Source organism: Pseudorca crassidens, chromosome 11 (genome assembly GCF_039906515.1).
Source record: "Pseudorca crassidens isolate mPseCra1 chromosome 11, mPseCra1.hap1, whole genome shotgun sequence".
Lineage (NCBI taxonomy): Eukaryota > Metazoa > Chordata > Mammalia > Artiodactyla > Delphinidae > Pseudorca > Pseudorca crassidens.
In genome coordinates, this window is record NC_090306.1 from 90410892 (window position 1) to 90432965 (window position 22074).

At 38.4% G+C, this 22074-nt stretch overlaps 1 protein-coding gene and 1 non-coding gene across 5 annotated transcripts in view; both read left to right on the plus strand.

Moving 5' to 3' along the window:
• The window catches only part of POLR3B (RNA polymerase III subunit B), a 158621-nt gene that overhangs the window by 44222 nt on the left and 92325 nt on the right, over nt 1-22074 (plus strand). For all 4 annotated transcript variants that reach the window (XM_067697835.1, XM_067697832.1, XM_067697833.1 and 1 more), the window contains exons 13-18: nt 7420-7581; nt 10521-10721; nt 12650-12812; nt 14060-14213; nt 17156-17230; nt 17823-17921. In XM_067697835.1, the coding sequence (XP_067553936.1) occupies nt 7420-7581; nt 10521-10721; nt 12650-12812; nt 14060-14213; nt 17156-17230; nt 17823-17921 (854 nt within the window). The remainder of the gene's footprint in view (nt 1-7419; nt 7582-10520; nt 10722-12649; nt 12813-14059; nt 14214-17155; nt 17231-17822; nt 17922-22074) is intronic.
• On the plus strand, nt 21089-21195 carry LOC137203111 (U6 spliceosomal RNA). The gene has a single exon (XR_010932940.1). It is a non-coding gene; the product is annotated as a U6 spliceosomal RNA (small nuclear RNA).

The following is a 22074-nucleotide window of genomic DNA, read 5'->3' on the forward strand; positions in this document are numbered from 1 at the left end:
AGATCTGATTTGGAGATGAACAGACCAGGAATGGACCAGTTAGGAGACTATGCAGTATTCCAGATGACAGTGATGGTGCCTGGAATGATAACCGCAGATATTAATTACCACATCTAAGATGTAAAAAACTGGAATTGAAAAATTAGAGCAGTTTTAGGTTTTGAGAAAAAATTAATGCCCGGAATACTTGGGAAGTTCTGTCTGGTTAGTGGCTAATGCCAACAGGTGGGTTTTTGGCCACCTTCAGATTGACCACTGTTCAGGGGATTGTGCGAATCCCCACCACCAACAATCCCAATTTTTACAGTTTTTTATTTGGAAAAGAAATCATGCTGTTAAATGAGTCCTTTAAAAAAAAATGTTGGGTGTTTGGAGAACTAAGGAGTGGAGTTGAGAGGGGAGAGGAGAGACTATCCTGTTGCTTAAAAAATTAGAATTAAAAAGAGGGTTCCCATGTGCAAGAAAACATTGCTTTATAAACAATGTAAAGACATAAAAGACATTGTGTTGGCAAAACTGTGTAAAAACAATATCTGCTAATTTCACACCCCGTGGGATGAGGGAGTATAAATGTGCTTCAGCTTTAGATAACAGAGCTGTATCCACTGGCCAAGCCGGTTCACAGAGCTTTCCCTTAGTCTCACTGCCACCAGAGGGCTGGCCGGCCAGCCGCCAATAGAGGTGTTAGCAAAACCTACCGATTCCAGGCTTAATCTTTTCACCTACCTTTTCTTTTTCAGTAATGTGTTCATTATTTGCTGAGCATTACTCTATTCTTCATCTGCAGATTTTTTTGTTTCTAATGCAGCTTGCTTTGTATGGGTGAGATATGGAACGGCACCAAAATCCGGCACCCTGGAAAGCCAGGGATTTCCACCCTGTGACAAAAGAATGCCGTCTTGACTTCAGAGATTGCCTAATCCCAGCTGTTCTGATAATGTAATTAAGGCTGCCTAATGTCTTTAATTTTGCAACCAGCTTGTGTGAAAAGGAGAATTTGGCACTCTGAAGGCTTAAACACTAAATAGCAATCTCAAGACGCCTAATTAGAATTCTCTGACATTAAGCTAATTGGTGAAACTGTATTTCAGCAGCTTAACTTCTTTATTAATTTTTTTAGCATTTTCATTGAAAATCAATTGATGAGCTGTCAGCATTTTTTCTTAAATATAATTTGCTCTTTAGTGCTCCTGTCTTAGGCAGGCTGAAAGGCCTCATGCTAGCAATGAAAGGTATTGAATATTATCACCAGCATTCCATCCCTTTTAATCATTTTACTCTTGACCTAAATAATGTGGCTTATTGTGTGACTTGGCCTTGTAGCTTCTCACTGCTCTGTGAACTGGAGAACGTTATTTCTCTTACGTTGAAATTTTAAGGGTGGAGAAATTTATTTATGAGGCATTAGTTTTGTTGAGTGTGCTCTTACATTTTACTTGTTTAGTACCGGGGCATTTCCTTGTGCTTGAATCAGGGGGCTACAACAAATTCAGCTAGGATCCAAAAAAACTTTGTCATGATTTGAGACGCAAAAGTCTAAGTGTAAGGAACTAATTAAAATAGAGCTGAGCTTTTGTGGTTTAGGTTAAGGGCATTTGCTTCTGTTCAGGATGCTTATTCAAGTTCCTTTTGCCAGTTTACACAGGAAGTTGCTGAAATGGGCTTCTCCATCCCTCTCCTCCCCTGCACCTGCTTCCATTCCCATATTCTTTCTTCCATGAAGGAAACTGCTGGGTCTGAGTAGAAGATAGGATTAAGCTCTCAGAGGAGGAAGTTTTCTTTGTAGAACACTTCTGACATGGTAAATCAAGTTCAGGATCCTGGCTTTCCCATCTGCAAAGTTGATTTTAGTAGAAAAGTGGAAGGACTTGTCCAGCTTAAGGAAGAAGAGTGTAAAGTAACGTTCCATTTAGGAAATGCTTTCTTCAGCAGTGGCTGGAGGAGACTCATTGGTTTTAATGTCTTCATTTTGAGTCAGAAAACTACCAGTGGGTTATAAGCATTCAAGAATAGTGTGAAATTTGGAAAATCTTTAGCTTACAAGATTTCACTGAACTTCAGAATTCCTGTTTAACTGTATAATGGGTGCATATATAATGTCCCCCAATATTACATTACTGTTTGGTTAGGTAGCTTAGATTACAAATATATCCTACTTTTTTCTTCCTCTATAAAGGAAAAAAAAACTAATATAATTAATTTTTCAGGGGAATTTAAGTCATTGTAATAATATATTTGATTATTGAAGAAGTATGCCTGCTATTTATTTGTCATAAGCCACTTATTTAGTTTTGAGAACTGTATATAAACAGTGTTCTGGTTATATCTGTTTCTGCATTGCATGGCTTAAGACAATCACCGTTTTGTTGTATCTCACAATTTTGTGGGTCAGGAATTCAGGCAGGATTTGGCTGTGTGATTCTTCTGTTTCACATGGGGCTCGGTTGGTAGTTGTTCTGCCGGAGGTGGTGGGGTGTCTGGAAGGCTGGGCTCAGCTCGGTCTTGACCATTCCAGTGCTGTGGCATCAGAGTGGCTCAGGACTCCAAGTGAGTTTCACGTGCACAAGAGAATCTGTGTGGCCTTAATGACCTGGTCTTAAAAGTCACAGCTTCACTTACTTTACTTTATTGAAAAAAGACTTTATTGAAAATTGCAGTCACAACCCACACCTGATTTGGGGCAGTAGGGGACATGGGCCACACCTTTCAACGTGTAGTTCAGGGGTCAGCCAGAGAGTTGGGCGAAGTTTATATACATAATCTTGGGGTTTTCTCCCAAGATTAAGTTGGTAGTGGATTTGACGGTGTTGATTTTATTTGTGGTTCTCTCCTTTCTGTGAATTTCCTCTCACTTTCCAGCTACTGTGGTGGCTCAGATCTTTTCCCTCTGGTCCTTCAATCCAGTAAAACTGTGGGTCTCTCCGAGTTTTAGCTTCCAGTGTAGCTTGGACCCTTTTTGTTAATGTGTCCTACTCTTAGTTGAAAAGCCTTAAAAACGGAAATGCACTTTCGATAAGTGTCAACTTTCCTTCGGTTTCTGCCTGCTTTTACTCTCCAGTGCCTTCAAATAGTTTCAATATTTTGTCCAGCGTTTATAATTTTTATGAGCAGATGAATCCATCTGATAGGAGCTACTCTATCAATTCTGGAGACAGAACCATCCTAGTCTATTTTTATGACTTCCTATTCCATCCCATTGATTTGTTTTCCATGGTTACTATGGTTTAATATAATTTATTATATAATTTTTAACATAAAAAGTATAAATAAAAATGTCACAGATATGTAAGTTATGAAGGGGACAAATAAAATCAACACCCTCAAATCCACTACCAACTTAAGTAATTCTTAATAATTGACCATTAATTACCATTTCATTTACTTATATATTTCTTCCTTACTCTATCTTCTCTTTTCCCCACTATCCTGAATTTGAGTACTTATTATTTTCTTTTTTATTGCATCATTTATTTAAAATTTTTAAAATAGTTTATTACAATATAAGTTTCACTTTTTTTTATTGAAGTATAGTTGATTTACAATGTTGTGTTTCAGGTGTACAGCAGAGTGATTCAGTTATATATATGTTTGTGTGTTTGTATGTATGTAGATTTATATTCTTTTTCAGATTCTTTTCCATTATAGGTTACTACAAGATACTGAATATAGTTCCTTGTGCTATACAGTAGGTCCTTGTTGTTTATCTGTTTTATATAGTGTAGTGTTTATCTGTTAATCCTACGCTCCTAATTTATCCTCTCTCCCCTACCCTTTTCCTTTTTGGTAACCATAAGTTTGTTTTCTATGTCTGTGAGTCTATTTCTGTTTTGTAAATAAGTTCATTTATATCATTTTTTAGATTCCACATATAAGTGATATCATAAGATATTTATCTTTCTCTGACTTACTTCACTTAGTATGATAATCACTGGGTCCAACCATGTTGCTTTGAATGGCATTATTTCATTCTTTTTTATGGCTGAGTAATATTCCATTGTATATATCTACCACATCTTCTTTATCCATTTATCTGTCAATGGACATTTAGGGTGCTTCCATGTCTTGGCTGTTGTAAATAGTGCAGCAGTGAACATTGGGGTGCATGTATCTTTTCAAATTATAGTTTTCTCAGGATATAGGCCCAGGAGTGAGATTGCTGGATCATATGGTAAGTCTGTTTTTGGCTGTTTAAGGAACCTCCATACTGTTCTCCATAGTGGCTCTACAAATTTACATTCCCACCAACAGTGCAAGAGGGTTCCCTTTTCTCCACACACTCTCCAACATTTGTTATTTGTAGACTTTTTAATGATGGCCATTCTGACTGGTGTGAGGTGGTACCTCGTTGTAGTTTTGATTTGCATTTCTATAATAGTTAGCAATGTTGAGCATTTTTTCATGTGCCTGTTGGCCATCTGTATGTCTTCTTTGGAGAAATGTCTATTTAGATCTTCTGCCCATTTTTTGTTTTTTTGATATTGAGCTGTATGAGCTATTTGTCTATTTTGGAAATTCATCTCTTGTTGGTCACATTGTTTGCAATATTTTCTCCCATTCTGTAGGTTGTCTTTTCATTTTGCTGATGGTTTCCTTTGCCGTGCAAAAGCTTTTAAATTTAACTAGGTTTAATTTATTTATTTTTGTTTTTATTTCCATTACTCTAGGAGATGGATCCAAAAAAAACATTGCTGTGATTTATGTCAAGGAGTGTTCTGCCTATATTTTCCTCTAGGATCCAGTCTTACATTTAGGTCTTTAATCCATTTTGAGTTTTTTTTTTTAACATATAGTGTTAGAGAATGTTTTATTTATTTTTTAAATTAATTTTTATTAGAGTTAGTTGATTTACAATGTTGTGTTAGTTTCTGCTGTACAGCAAAGTGAATCAGTTATACATGTACATATATTCACTATTTTTTAGATTCTGTTGCCATATAGATCATTACAGAGTATTGAGTAGAGTTTCCTGTGCTATGCAGTAGGTTCTTATTAGTTGTCTCTTTTTTTTTTTAAGTTTTATTGGGGTACAATTGATTTACAATGTTGTGTTAGTTTCAATTTCTTTTATATATAGTAGTGTGTGTATGTCAATCCCAGTCTTCCAGTTTATCCCTCTCCACAACCCTTTCCCCTTAGTAACCATAAGTTTGTTTTCTACATCTGTGACTCTATTTCTGTTTTGTAAATAGGTTAATTTATACCATTTTTTTAGATTCCACATATGTCATACTGAGTGAAGTAAGTCAAAGACAAATATCATATGATATCACTTACATGTAGAATGTTTTAATTTCATTCTTTTACATGTAGCTGTCCAGTTTTCGCAGCACCACTTAATGAAAAGACTGTCTTTTCTCCATTGTGTATTCTTGCCTCCTATGTCATAGATTAATTGACCATAAGTGCATGGGTTTATTTCTGGGCTTTCTATCCTGTTCCATTGATCTATGTGTCTGTTTTTGTGCCAGTACCATACTGTTTTGATTCCTGTAGCTTTGTAGTGTAGTCTGAAGTCAGGGAGCTTGATTCCTCCAGCTCCGTTCTTCTTTCTCAAGATTGTTTTGGCTATCTGGGGTCTTTTGTGTTTCCATACAAATTTTAAAATTATTTGTCCTAGGTCTGTGAAAAATGCCATTGGTAATTTGATAGGGATTGCATTGAATCTGCAGATTGCCTTTGGTAGTATGGTCATTTTAACAATATTTGATTCTTCCAATCCAAGAACTTGGCATTATTTTTGAGTTTTTGAGTTTTATAAAAATAGATTCATATCATATACGTTCTTCTGCAACTTTTTTCTTCATTTAACATTGTTTTAAAGGTTCATCTATATTGTTTCATGCCACTGTATTTCACTTCCATTTTTGTATTCAATTGTTTAAAGATATGATACATATGATAAATATCCCTTTATCCTACTTATCAAGACCTTTGTATGACTTACCTTTTTTAAAAAAAAAGAACATTTTTATTCATATCTTCTGGTGCCTACATGACAGAGTTTCTACAAATAGGATTGCCCAGTCATGGAATCAAGTTAAATCTTCAACTTGACTGGAGAGTGTCAAACTACTTTCCCAAGTATTTGAACACTGCACTGTACATAAGTCCTGATGGTCTCCATCCTATGACTTAGTGTCGAAATTAAACATTTTTGTACCATCTCCTGGTGGGCTTAATTTGCATTTCCGTCATTACTAATGAGATTAAGCCTCTTTTTCATATGCTTATTGACCATTCCTGTTTTTTCTTAAATGTCTTTTGGGCTGTTTGTATTTTCCTTATTGGTTTTAAGATTTTTTTGGTGTTCTTTGGATCCAGTTTTTTGTCAGTTACATGTGTTGCTGGTATCTTCTCCCAGTCTGGATTTTTTTTTTTTTTAACTTTATGGTATCTTTTAATTCTAGAAGTTTGTAATTTTAATTTGTCAACCCTTTCTTCTTTTTAATAGTTAGTACTCTTTATATTTTAAACTCATGCCTTTGGTATTTGTTGCATTTTGGGGTATGGAATGAAGTAAAGAAGCAGTTTCATTTGTTTCTGAAATGAATAACCGGTTGTCCTAGCACCATTTATTTGTAGTCTTTTTTTTTTTTTTTTTTTTTTTTTGGGGTATGCGGGCCTCTCACTGTTGTGGCCTCTCCCGTTGCGGAGCACAGGCTCCGGACGCGCAGGCTCAGCAGCCATAGCTCACGGGCACAGCCGCTCCGCAGCATGTGGGATCTTCCCGGACTGGAGCACGAACCCGTGTCCCCTGCATTGGCAGGCGGACTCTGAACCACTGCGCCACCGGGGAAGCCCCTATTTGTAGTCTTTTATTTACTTACTGATCTGAAATGCCATCTCTATCATATGACAAATTTTAATATATGTGTTGTTTGTTTCTGGACTTTTTGTTCTGTCCACTGGTCAGTTTATCTATACGTTAATCAGTCCATTTGCCTTCTTTTTCAGGAATGTCTTGGCTATTTTAGGGTCTTAGCTTTTCCACATAAATTTTAGAGTTAGCCTCAATTTTCATTAAAAACCTGGGGATTTTGATTAGAGTTGCAGTGGAATTTTAGATCAATTTGGGGAAAATTAGTAACCTTAAAATGGTCTTCTTATCCATAAATATTTTCTTCATTTATTTAGGTCACTGGTCAATGAAATCTCAGTCTGGGAATGACTGGTCTAAATTAAAAATCTATGAATGCAGGGATTGTCATCTTTGCTCTTATTCCCAATACCAAGCATAGTGATAAGCACATATATCAATAAAAGTACATGTTTATCAAATTGAATTTTAAAATATATTTTTTTCAGTTTTAAGCAGTTTCTCCATCTTTTTTTAAACAAAGTTTAATAAGGACCTAAAACTTAGTAAATAAGCTAGTAATGCATTTTGAAAGTTCACCATATACTTTTTTTTCCCTTTAGCTTTTATCTCTTCTTTTTGAAGATTTGTTCAAAAAATTTAATTCTGAAATGAAGAAGATTGCAGACCAGGTGATTCCTAAGCAAAGAGCAGCCCAGTTTGATGTTGTGAAACACATGCGTCAGGACCAGATTACCAATGGCATGGTGAATGCCATTTCAACCGTAAGTCTTCAGTCATTTGGGTAGAGTTTTGTAACTTATTTGTAAACCTGTTCAGTGGGAAATTTAAAGTACTGATACTTTGAGAATCTAGGTGAAAAAAGTATATGTATATTTAAGTCATAAATTTTCTACTTTGAAAGATAGTCTACAGTTTAAATCAGTAGGAATTTTACTACTATATTACTTCATTGCCAAATTATAGTTCCTGTTATATGAGGCAATAAGAAAATAGATATACTTTTACATAAAGGAAAAATCTTTTAGTTTAACCGTTAATAACCATTCTTTCAATGGATACTTTTCCCCATTTTCTTCTGTCATAAAACTGATATATTACAAGTAGGTTTATTAATGACAACGTTTGTCCAGAACAGTACAACATGTTTCATTTCATTGTAGGTTTATATTCCTCAAAGAGCTATCAGCTGTTCTCACGTGAGTGATGAATTCAGGCCTCAGCAGCTGCTGTGTGTTCAGGGCCTCCGGCTGTTCATAAAGGGTTATCAGATAGGTTTTTGCTCCCTTTCTTAAAGCGTAACATCTATAGGTCTATCTGATAAAGTCTTGTTCACGTTTTGTATGCCAGACATAAAATTAGTTTTATGGATGGGATTTGGTCCCAACAAAAGAATAGTATAGAGTAGCACGTGGACTCCCTTAACAATGAAAGAATTAGTGGTCGACTTGCTGCCCTACTTGACTTGAGAAATTTGCCGTGGGTCTGTTTGAGCAGCCCTCGCCGTGACAGCTCCATCTAGACCCGAGGGGAGCCTGGCCTTTGTGCCTCTTTAGGCCCCTCACACTCCTGTGGCCCAAACTTGTCTGGAAGTAGATTCCTGAATATTTGAAGAGAAGTCTCCAAAGAGCACTTGAACACACTTCTGTTAGAATGACTTTTCTGTGCTTTTGACCCATGATTTTCAGGTCAGAATAGCTGTTTTGAGTAGTTGTTTTGCCCCTAAGTGATACCACTTTACGTCCGGGAGCAGACTGCTTATTAGGAAAATCAGTAGTAGGCCTTGTTACAGGTGAACCCCAATCTGTAGACAACTGGAAAAAGATCAACTTCTAAAATTGTGATTGTTGTCATATGTAGACTATTTTCAGCAAATAAATTTTCTCAGAGGAGCAGTTTTAGACGCTTTGTCTGTTTCTCCTCTCTCCCTTTTTAAAACTCCTGAAGAATATTGGAAAAGATTATCTTGCTGAACATCTCGGCTTCACTCCCCATCTACTTCCTATTTGCCAGCAGCTGCTGTCTTAGTTGAATTCTGTGATGAATATTTTTTTTTTTTTTGGGGGGCAGGAATTTATTAATTTACTTATTTATTTTGGTTGTGTTGGGTCTTCATTTCTGTGCGAGGGCTTTCTCTAGTTGTGGCAAGCGGGGACCACTCTTCATCGCGGTGCGCAGGCCTCTCACTGTCGCGGCCTCTCTTGTTGCGGAGCACAGGCTCCAGACGCGCAGGCTCAGTAGTTGTGGCTCACGGGCCCAGTTGCTCCGCGGCACGTGGGATCTTCCCAGACCAGGGCTCGAACCTGCGTCCCCTGCATTAGCAGGCAGATTCTCAACCACTGCGCCACCAGGGAAGCCCTGTGATGAATATTTATTTATCTTCCTTGCTCTTACTTTGTGGTCATAAGGCAGTTTACTAGGTTCATTCTCATTCAAAGAATAAAAGGAGTTAACTCAACAAGCAATATGAGAAGTTAACTTGTGGGATCAGTGTGTTTGCTCCATTTCTTTGCTTTGTAATGCATCAAGTTTCTTCCTAGGTTTTAGCTTTTTTCCACTCTATCAAAAACTCAAGTTTCTGAAGTGATAGATCTTCACTGAAATAATGCTTAAACTTTAATTTGTGAGGAGCTCCCCTGAAGTCAAATATTTAAATTCAAACAGATGAGTTTTTCTACTGTGAGGGGTTTTAATCTGGGATCCATGAGTCCTTCCTTGAAATTGAAGGCAAATTTTCTGTTTGTGGTCCTATGTGCATTTTTCTCGAGAATAGTCATAGCTTTCATCAGATTATCAAAAAAATGAAGAACCACTGTTTAGCAGATGTAATTTTTTCCCTTTGAATCAGAAAGATCATTGAATCAATCACTTTTTGACATTTTGTTTTCTACTTTGCTTTTTCTCTGCATACTGTTTTCTGTTAATTCACATTGCCATGAGTTGCAAACTTAATGATTCCTAACCTTAATCCTGAATTATCCTTGAGAATATTTAATGTGTACAATTAATACCACTATAAAATAATATATTTAATATATTTCAGTACTTTCAATGCATAGGAGATAAGGTAAATTTAATGTTTAAAATTTATTTCATATGAATCTAAGATTGACATGGTAGCCAAAGAAGGTATATAATATTTATTAATATGAATATATGTGCAACTTTTAGCCTTGATTAAGAAGCCTATAGTTATTCATTTTCCCTGGTAACTGCTATTAGGTCTTTTTTCTATTGCTATATTTTCCTCTCATTAAAACTAATTTTGGAAGACATCCAGATAATGGCACATTGCAACATGAAATTATCTCTTTGAGCTTCAAGCTAGTGTTACCTTAAATGTGTGTAGAAACTGCTAGTGTTCTATTAGTTGGCTTATTGCTTCCAGTGGAAATCTTTGGTTGAACTGGCTTGTTCAGAACATAATTAGTTCTTCAGAAAATACCCACTCTGTTGTGATAATGTTGATGCGTTGGAGCATTCTGAGGTGGTTGCTAGATATAGGTAATATCCATGAAATTCCTAGAAAACCCCGGTGAGTAACTTGGCTAAATTTTAATTGTGACATTTTGATTTCTGAATATATATCATGGCTCTCATTTCACAAACAAGCAGTTCCTATGCTGAGCCTCTCCGAGTGACTTCAGAGTATCAGACCACATGAATGGATCAGGGGTAGCTCATGTCTTTCCTCTCCCTTCAGGGAAATTGGTCTCTGAAGAGATTTAAAATGGATCGCCAGGGTGTGACTCAGGTGCTGTCTCGCTTGTCATATATATCCGCACTGGGCATGATGACAAGAATCTCTTCCCAGTTTGAAAAAACAAGAAAAGTGAGTGGTCCTCGATCGCTCCAGCCGTCTCAGTGGGGAATGCTCTGCCCTTCGGACACTCCTGAAGGAGAGGTAAGGTCCCCAAGGAGTCTCCGCTGTGTCAGTGGTCATGCCTGTTGGTGATGCTCTGCTTCTTCTCCCGTTCCCCCAGGCTGTATCGTTTTTGGGGTCAGCCACGTATCTGGCAGAGAAATGTTGATGCAGCCATCAGAATGTCATCAGTATCATTCCCGAACAGTACCTACAGAAGTCTTTGATTTATTATCTCACCTAAATAGAAATATTGTCCAAATTTTCTTGCTTGTTTTAGTTTATCCCAAGAGTCAAACCAGGCAGTGAAGAGGGGATAAGAATATGAAGGAAAATTAAAGAGACCCATCACCTTTGCTCACAAGGAGCTCTTTTTAAGCAACTCCTTATTTTCTGTGGCTGTACTTTAAAGGACATCAGAGTCACAGTTGCAGCCAACTAGGAGCACACAGTCCAAGACCTAAGTTGGATTCCAACTCACTTATATAGGAAACATAAGCAGTTACCAGAACACTAAACCAAGGAGTTTAAATTGGTTCACATCCATAGCACCCACTATTTCCTGTGTCGTGGCCCTTTCTACTTCATGTTAACCACTGTTGGTTTCACTTGATTTTATGCCTTCTAAATTGTAAAATTCTGGAGGAAGGAACCGTGTTAGGTTCACCATTGTATCCCAAGGTCCTAGCCCAGAGCCTCATTCAGACTAAAGGCCCCATAAATATATGCTGAGTGAATAAAGAAGTTAAATATGACAGGTAAAAGATATATGTTCCAAAGTGTAGGAATTAGTTATGACTTGGGAGAGGTGAAAAATACAAGTCCATACAGGGTTATAATTTTTAGAACTTATCATTCTTCTCCTGATTTATCTTAAACCATATGGAAATTCACATTAAAATTTTCCAGCTTGTCAAATTTGCATAACTTACACATCTTGAGTTTTGGAACACTAAATTTCCCAGAGATTGCTTCAACTAATCTAGATGAAGTACCTGTTTTGTGCATCACTACAGCAGATGGTTTCTAAGATTGAAGATGTAATCTTTACATGTCACATGTGTCTCAAGTGTTTTTGTTTTTTTCTTAATTTGCTGTATTACTTCCTTGTTTATATGTTTGCTTTAGATTTTTTTCCTCTGGTTGTATAGAAGTTTAAAAATATTTTTTTCATTTCCTTCTTACTTTGAAATAATTTCAGGCATACAAAAAAAGTTGCAAAAATAGTGCAAAGAATTTCCATGATCCTTCACCTAGATTCCCCAAATGTGACATCTTAGGTAACTATAGCACAGTTATCAACCTCACAGCCCCAGTTATCAACTTTCATAACCCCAGTTATGAAATTAACACTGACAACAATATTGTAATCTGTAGACCTGATTCAGATTTTGCCAGTTGCCCCACTGTCTTTTTTTGATCCAGGATTGCTCTCAGTTGTTGAGTCTCCTTAGCCTCTTATTCTGAAGCGGTTCTTCACTCTTTGTCTTTTATGACCAAGAAGCTTGGAGAGTACCGGCCAGTTATTTTGCAGACTCTTTCTCATTTCAGGCCAGCAGTTTTATATTTTTATGTATTCACAATTATCAATGTTTTCCTTTACTGTTTTTATACAGTGTCATCTTAATGACTGTGGTGTTCTGTTGTCAGGGAATAGCAATTTAGGCAATTGGTTTCTTTGGGGAGGGGACATTTATAATGTCATCATTATTTCCAGTTCAAATAGTACTGTGCTGAGCATGTCTGTGGCTAAATCTACGTTTATATCCTTGCTTTCTAGTTCAGGATAAATTCCTCTAGGATAAGGGGTAGGTATATCCTTAAGGCTTTGTATGAATCTCCAAAGTGTTCCCTACGAGGCTGTACTGCTTTGCCTTGTCACCAGTGGAGTGGTGAGCTATTTTCAAACACAAACTGTACTTTGTGTTACTCATGTTCATTCTTAGAAATGACTGTCTTTTGTTTTTTAGGCATGTGGTTTGGTTAAAAACTTGGCCCTTATGACGCACATCACAACTGACATGGAAGATGGACCTATTGTTAAATTAGCCAGTAACTTGGGAGTAGAAGATGTGAATTTATTATGTGGGGAAGAGCTGTCTTACCCAAATGTGTTTCTTGTCTTTCTTAATGGTGAGTATATTATGGAGACATGTTGATCCTAAACAGTCTGTTTGGGAGGGGGAGGGAATTGACTATTACCCATGTATATAGAGCACAAATATACTTTAATTCTGCAGTCAAATTCTCTGCCACTGAGCTGTACCCCCTGAGTATACTTTAATTCTGGACCCAGGTTGACATTAATTGAAAGGTAGAAAAAATGGTAACAGAAACAGTTATTCCATTGGCTGAGTGATCCAGGTTCTGAGACAATACAGCTATCAGAGCTAAAGGGTAGCTTTGACAGCTGGCAGCGTATGCACAGTGGAATGAGGCTCAATACGGTATCTTTAAGTTCAAGTTAAATATGTGAGACATTCTGCAGAAATAATCAGATCAGCCCTTACAGTGAGATGACTTGTATTCAGCCACTGAGTGAGTGATTGTCCGCAGCCTCTGGCGAGAGGGTCCCTTTCCTTCAGCTTCTGCTCCAGTTGCTTCTCTCATACCCCTTCCCACCCACTTGAGGGTCCTCCAGAGATGCTGCAGCAGGTGTGGCTTGGTGGCCTGGGTGCCTGTCCCCTCACAGGTGTGCTGCATGTGCTCATCCTGGCCTCAGCCCCCATTCTCTTCTCCCCCTTCTTCCTGCTCTGGGAGGCCTTCACCATTTCCCGCGTGGGCTGGGGAGAAGGAAAACAGGGCTGTTGGCTGCCTGCCTCGCTCAGTGAATTCTGGCAGCTAACGCTGAGTGAGTCCTTACTCTGGGTACTCACCCAGTACCTCTCTAAATCCTCACACTAGCCCTGGGAGCCAAAGGCCATTTTCCTCATTTCTCAGATGATGACAACAAAACTGGTTTAAAAATAGCAGTTACTAGGTGCTCTGTCCAGTTCTAAGTGCTTTCCATGAGATCAGCTCATTTAATCCTCACATCGACCCTGTAGAAGTGGTAGAGCCAGTGTTCAGCCCCAGGGGTCTGGACCCGAGTTCATGTCCCTGCACGGTGCTGACAGACGAGGAGACTGAGGCTGGCTTCACCAGTGTTATGCAGCCAGGGTGTGGTAGGCCTGGCCCTGGACTCCGGTCCCCACCCCGGGCTGCCCTTGACCACTCCACTCTGCTGCTGCCTCCAGCCTTGTGGACTGGCTGCAGGCTTAATAACAGTACTTCCAAATGACTGCTCAGTGCTGCTTATTGTTTTTGTTGAGTAGATATTTTAAATCCCATTAGATTTATTTTTTATTTCGGTCTTGACTATTCTTATTCTTTCTGCTTAGGTAACATCCTGGGCGTCATTCGAGACCACAAGAAGCTGGTGAATACATTTCGACTGATGCGAAGAGCAGGATATATCAATGAATTTGTTTCCATCTCAACGAATCTGACAGATCGGTGTGTCTATATTTCCTCTGATGGAGGAAGGCTGTGCAGGTAGATGTGGCTAGAAAGAGTTGTTAAGATCTCTTTATGTTTGCTTTTGAAAGAAATGGACTTGTTTTTATTTTTGAAGCTGCTTTAACCTCTTTCATTGTTAAGATAAATTTAATTCACTTAGCAAACACCTCATGAATATGCATACTGGCTACTGGGGATTCAAAGATTAATGGGAGTCAGTCTCTGCCCTCAGAGAACTCAGTCCGCTGGGAAAGGCAGAAATAATTAGTAATAACAACCAACTCTGCGAGTAATAAGTGCTAGCCATTATTTATTATCTTAATAGATGTATTATGTGTAAGGCTTTAACTACATTCAACCCTATAAGGTTGGATTATTATTTTCATTTAACAAATGAGGTACCAGGGTTTAGTGAGACTAAGTAAATTACCCAAAGCCAGATAGTGGTGGAGTCTGTTTTTCACCCAGAAGTCCTTAGAATTCATTTGACTCCAACAGTGCTGATTTTACCCACTATATTCTGTTGCTATGAACTGACCTTTAAAGGATGAGTAGGATTGCTTTAAAGGATAAAGGAGGAAAGGAGAAAGGCTAAGGAATGGCAAGAATAAGAAACATAGAAGCATGAAGAGATACCGTAACATTAGATCCGGTAGAAGAGTAGGTGCCTTATATTCATTCCGCACATATTTAGGGGCTATTTTGTACAGGTGCTGTGTCTTAGGTGGGGTTATGAAGATGAACATGACATGGTATCTGGTCCTTCGGGGACAGGCAGGGACTTCAGCTGAGGATGTCACCTTGTTCCATAGGCCTTCACTTGATTCACCAAAGTCTGTCTTTGTGGACCTCAGGTAGTGTGAGGGCACAAGTCAGTGAGCTGGCAGTGGTTAGAGTGGTGGCAAGAGCTTGGAAGTCTGCCCTGCTGGGAGAGTGGACTGCCAGTGTCTGTGTCTGTCTGGCATCCTTGTTTCCTTCCAGTTACCCTCCTCATTCTCCTTTGAGGATTGCCCTTCCTCACTGGCAGGCTTCTTGGGACGGTCAGTCAGGTGCTCTCTCCTGCTCAGCCAAAGGACAGGCGGCTGACCCAAGCCAGGCCAGTCAGACCGTCTCTTCAGAGAGTTTGAATCCCAAAGAGAATAGCTCGAGGGAAGAAGTGGCTGGAACAGATTCATCCTGGCGGCGATGCATACAAGAGGCTGCTCATTACCCCTGCCTTTCTGGATCCTTGGGACTGTTCTGGCTCCTTTTCTTTCTGAGGCTGAGCATTGCACCTTTTTTCTTTGATTCTTATCCTTCTAGTAAATTCTTAGCCTTTTGGTAAACTCCTTAAAATTTTCTTCTTATTTTTTTGTAAATTCCATCTTTGCTTAAATCTGCCAGAGTTGGTTCCTATTCTTTGCAACCAAAGAGCCCTAACTGATGCTATACCTGTGTTTGAATCCTAATGTCCCACTTACTGACTTGTGTGACTCTGAGTTTATTACTTAAGTCTCTGGGCCTTGATTTCCTCAGCTGTAAATATGTAAATAACAGTGCCTCCCTAGGATTGATATAAGGTCTGGTAAGTGCCCTGTAGGGTGCCAGGCAAACACTGGATGCTTATTTATAGCTATTAACATGGCCCAATTAAGGGTGGGGAAAACACTGACATTTTCTAGCTTACTCTTTTTTAGGATTTTTCTTTTTCATTATATCCCACATAATATGGCATAGCCTAAAAGAAAACTAGTTCTTTTTTTTTTAGAAGTGATTGTATAACGACACAACATAGATCTGGCAGGAAGAATTAGTAGAATTCATTGAGTAAACTGAAAGGTAACTGAGGTGGCCAAGTGTGGTCCCCTCCCTCTCCTACCCCTGCTCTGCCATCACTTCTCAGTCTCTTAAGCTGAGCTGAACTGCAGCCCCAAATGAGGGAGGCAGCAGGGTCTCTGCTTCCCTGCCAAGGGGCAGCCAGGATTTTGAGGCAGTGTTGAGTCCCATGAAGAGTTCACCCTGTTCACTTTCCAGCAGCTTGTACCCCCTTTTGTAATTGTGCAGCTCCTCTTCTTAACTGTTTAAAAGTGCTCATTAGTCCTCAAATAGTTATTTGGACTTGAGGGTGGAGCGCACGAGTGTCTGCTGGTTACTTGCTCCTCTCTGTAAGAGCCGCTTGTCCAAATAGCAACAGCCCTTGACGTTTCGTGCCGCATGCCGTCCTTTGTGTCGGGTGTTTCCTCGTGGTGGCGAAGCCCTCAGAGGCAAATCACCGCTGACAGTTACAGGTTAATCTACCAGAACGTGTGGACCAAAGCTCTCTACCTTACGCCCATTACATCACTAAAAATCCCAAAGTGAAAAAGCTATATTCCCTGCAAACTCATACCTACTCTTTGGTTGTGTGTAGCTTTAAGTACCCTGCTAGTGTAGCCCAGGGATGTTTGTCCTAAAGCAAACCACTCTAGACAGCTGGAAGTCATCAGACCTTCACTACAAAATGCCATTGTTTTCCTTGGTGATGGTTCTCTGCCTGCTGACCTCTCCATACTCCCAGTATGAAATCAGGAGAGGCTTTTGGTATGATGGATGCATTTACACAGTTTTAAAAAATATATGATATTAAAGGTATTAAAGGTTTTGGGTTTTTTTTCTAGACTTTATTGAGTATCATTTCATACTGCTTTCTCATTCAGAACCAAATATTTCCAAAGGTACTTGGAGAAAGGACTGTGTGTTTATACATGTATATGTGCACACATGAGCTGGTGTGTGCGTGTGCACGTGTGTGTGCGTGTGTATGTGAGAAAGAGAAGATAGGCCCCTGTGCACTCACACTTGTAAAAAATACCTGGTGTCCTCAAGCAGTCCAGAAATAAGTTTGATCATATCTACCGCTTCCCTCATTTCACTATAGTAAACTTACTGATTTAATTCTTTTGTTGAACTACTGTAAATCTGTTTTGTTTTTTGGGTTTTTTTCTGTTTTTCTATTCCAGACCCTATATAATTGTTAAGAAACAGAAGGCTGCAGTCACAAATAAGCATATGGAAGAGCTGGCTCAGGGGTACAGGTAAATAGCCAAAAGCAAAAGTCCTCAGTCTCCTTAATACTCATTTATATGATCTAAACAGAAGTAATGTTAGTTGATCTGAGCTTTTAAGAAAAGTATTAACATATTTTCATTTTTAGTCTCTTAATTCCTCTCTACCAGCTATATCAACCTGTTAAAAACCTGTTCTTTTCTATGTGAACTTGCTTGGACATTGTAAAATATTTATCAATTTAGATCATGAGGATTACAGAGTCTTGGTGTAAATTAGCACACTCTTCAACGTTTCTAGGATGAGAAGGATATGTTGATGTAGACATCTGACGTACTGTGGGTCTCTCATCATATGGGGTTTTTAAAGTCATAGAAGGTATTTTTTAGAAGTGGGACCAGATTGACAAGAGTCACAGATGTTTTACTGTTTCTATTTTGGTGATTTGTGATAACTCTATGATCTAAGAATAACGTGTTTCAAATATCCCAATGTATTGATACTTTTGGGGAGAGAAAGATGCTTTGGGCCTAAATGAAAGCATGTATCTTCCACTATTGCATATAAAATACTGCAGTAAAATGCTTTTTAACAATGTCCATTTCACCAATATTTTCCCAGGAATTTTGAAGATTTCTTGCATGAGAGTCTGGTTGAATATTTAGATGTGAATGAAGAAAATGACTGTAACATTGCACTCTATGAACATACGATTAATAAGTAAGTAACAACCATAATTAAAACCTGTTCCGGGGCTTCCCTGGTGGTGCAGTGGTTGAGAGTCCGCCTGCCGATGCAGGGGACACGGGTTCTTGCCCCAGTCCGGGAAGATCCCATATGCCGTGGAGCGGCTGGGCCCGTGAGCCATGGCCGCTGAGCCTGCACATCGGAGCCTGTGCTCTGCGATGGGAGAGGCCACAACAGTGAGAGGCCCGCATACCGGAAAAAACAAACAAACAAACAAAAAACCTGTTCTGATGATAGACACTATCTTCTTTTTTCACTTCATCTTCAATTCTATTGTGTATTCCTAGTAGGAACTGTTAGAAGTATACTGTTAAGGAAGCATAACCCATAGTTTATTCCAGGAGTATCACAAAACTGCTAATGAATAATCTTTAGATTTAATTATCCTTCCTTTTCATTTTACACTCACTGTACATTTCTTAAAAGGAATTGCTTCTCTGATTTTAATACTCGATTACTGCCAAAATTAAACTAATGAATCAGGCTACATAATGGTGTATTTATCTGTTCCAGGGTTGATTTTGTCAGTGGATGTCTGAATTCCTGTTGTCAATGCAGGAATTCCCTACCTTGTATGTTGTAAAGATATCTCTAAACTTATGTGCAATATAGACATGAAATGGTGATATGTTCACAGTGTTTCTTCTAGAACAGTGATATTTTTAGAAACATCTTTGTTCCATTTGGAATACATTATAGGACATTTATATAACTTGCTGTCTGATGCATGTGGCTGAGGTACCACTTACCTGAAATTAGAATGTTTGCAATTATGCTATTAAATGGTTAGGGAGTTTAATACTGCCACCTGATAACTATTTTTGTCTTCAGTCAGGAAAGTAGTTTTCTGTTTTCCACTACCAGATGAGATATACCACTTTATTTTTGTCTTACTGTAATTTAATAAATAATGCTTTTCAGCAGAATTTTTATTCCTTAAAGGTATGAATCTCTCAAAGTACTATTTTTATACCCCTCGTTTAAAGATTGACTGGAGGGCTTCCCTGGTGGCGCAGTGGTTGGGGGTCCGCCTGCTGATGCAGGGGACGCGGGTTCGTGCCCCAGTCCAGGAGGATCCCACATGTCGCGGAGCGGCTGGGCCCGTGAGCCATGGCCGCTGAGCCTGCGCATCCGGAGCCTGTGCTCCGCAGCGGGGGGTGGGCCGCAGTGATGAGAGGCCCGCGTACAGCAAAAAAATAAATAAATAATAAAGATTGACTGGAGAATTATATAGTAACCCCACAAATAACGATTCCATCCTGGTTACTCAAGCCAGAAACCTCAGTTTCAGCCTTAACTCCTCTTCCCCTCTACACCCACATCTAATCTCGTAACATACCGTGTGGACTTTCAAAGTATACCCGGAATCTGAGCTCTTTTCACCACCTCCACCTGCTGCCCTACTGCAGGCCACTGCCATTGCTTGTCTGGATCCTTGCAAAAGGCTCCTGACTAGTTTTGCACTTGTTCCCATATAGTCTGTTCTTTATAGGTCAGAATGGTCTCATCACTTCTCTTCTCAAACCACGCCCCCAGCCCCACCCCACCCAGTGGCTTTCCATCTCCCTCTGAAGTCCTTACAGAGGCCTTCACGTTCCTACAAGGAAGCTATGGCTGCAGCGTCATCTCCTCCCTCTCCCCCCTCACTCTGTTTTAACCACACTGGCCTCTTCATGCTCCTGCCCCAGCCCCTCTGCCCTGGCTGTCCCCTCCACCTGGAACGCTGTCACCTATCTGCATGGCTCACTCCTTCACATCCTCCAGGTCTTCACTCAGGTACCACCTTCTCAGCGAGTTTCCCTGACCACCCTATTTAAAGTAGAAATCCCTCCTCTGACCACCCCTCTTTGCTGCTTTATTTTTCTAGTGCTTAAATCTTAAAATCTGTAAAACGTGTATTTTGTTGATGCATATGTGTATTGTCTATCTCCCGCCACTAGAAGCTTCATGAAGGCAGGGATTTTTCTCTGTTTTGTTCACTGTCATAAAGGAATATAACTATCAATATCACCCAATCACCACGCTATCCCATACATCAAATTAATTTATTTTAAAAATAAGAAAAAATTGGTATTAATTCATACTTATGACATTTGTTAAAATGTAGAAATGCATAAAGTAATTCCCCATCCCGCCAAACTCCACCCTCCAGAAGTAACCAGTGCAAGTGGTTTAGTATGTACTCTTCTAGATTTTTTTCTAAGTGAAGGCAAACATACATACATTTTGCAACTATTTTTCAGTGTCTTGATTTTTTAACTTAATGTAATTAACATTATCATCCTGGATTTTTTCCACATTAATGTATGTATATATATTTATATATATATATATAATTTTAATTGCTTTTTATGACATTGTCTGACTACATATAGATAACTTACTTAATTGTTCCCCTATTGATGACTGTTTAGGCTGTTTCCAGTTTTTTCACTATTGCAAGCAACAGGTCACTTAGTCTTAATTTGAGCTAAATTTAAGGCCCTTATGCATAGTGAACAGGAAGTCTCCTATTTCCTGTTCAGGATAGAAACTTAGGGTGGTTATAATTTTGAATAATAGTATTCCTCTCTGGTAAAATTCGAATCCAGACTTTTACAAAGTTTGGACTTTCAATAATTATTAGATAGTAAGATAGTATATGATCTTATGTATGTTGTTGTCATGAAAAAAGAAGAAACTTAGATCTTTACCTTCTTCATTTTCAGCTTACCCCAATCTTTACATTGGAAAAAGTAGTTTTAATTTGCATTGGTCAAATTGGCAGTATATAAACAGAACAGTACATTTTAAACAAACTGTTTTATTCTAGGCTATAAAATGTCACTATAAGCTGTTTCTCTGTAAAAACCAGAAACAAAACCTAGAGCCCCTTCCCTCTCTGCTGACAAAGGCCTAAAGTGACTGAGAGGATTGAGGTTCTGCGAGGTCATAAGGTCAGAATTATATTCTTCAAACCAAGAACTACATGGAAAGCATCCTCTCTAACCAAACGAGGGACACAGTTCAATACATGTGTAATGAAAAACAAATAGCTGGATAACTGTATAAGTGGGAGATCTTTTGCCATGTACATTGCAACTAATTTTCCATGATGTGTTGGGTTATCTTGGAAATCAGTTCTCTTCAGAAGTACTGTAGTGCTTGCTTCGGCAGCACATATACTAAAATTAGAACGATTCAGAGAAGATTAGCATGGCCCCTGTGGAAAGATGACATGCAAATTCGTGAAGCGTTCCATATTTTTAAGAAAAGATGAACATAAGACAGATAATTATTAATCTATTTCAATTTCACCAGTCACATAAAAAAGAAGAAACATCTTCTTTGGAAAATTATGAAATAGTAAATAAGAACATCTCATTATATACCTATGAAGTATTATGTTGATATATAATGTATATTTAAATTGTAATACAAATGTAAGAGATGGTAAATCAGATCCTCTCAATTTGTTGATTTCAGTGGAATTTGGTACAATTATTTTGTATTTCAATTTGACTATCAAGAATAAAAAAAAAGTTATGTCATTTGGCTCAGGAAAAAAAAAAAGAAGTACTGTAAACTGTTGAAATTATGATTAAAGTTATGCTTCAGAAACACTTGAGGAAGGGACAGAAGGTCATTGGAGACCACAGATCCTGGATGTGAGATCTGTTACTTTCAGCAAGACCTAAAAACAGTCTGGCTGCCCTTTCCCATTCAGATAGCTGAGTTGCTTTATCATTTAGCCAAAACTGAATTTTCTGCAAAAACATATTATGAAAGTAACCAAGATTCTAACATCTACTACGTCAAGTCTTACTTTGTGCCCCGTATCTATAAAAATATAATGCAAGTCACCATATAACTTTAAGTTTTCTAGTAGCCACATTAAAGAAGTAAAAAGAAACAGATGAAATTAATTTTAATAATTTTATTTAACCCAGTGTATTTGAAAGATTATCATATCAACATGTAGTCAATATAAAAATATTGAGATATTTTACCTTTTTTTCCTACTAAGTCTTCAAAATCTGGTGTGCACTTACGCTGCATCTCAATTTGGATGCTAAATTTTCATTGGAAATACTTTTTTTTTAATGTATTTTATTTATTATTTATTTTTGGCTGCGTTGGGTCTTCA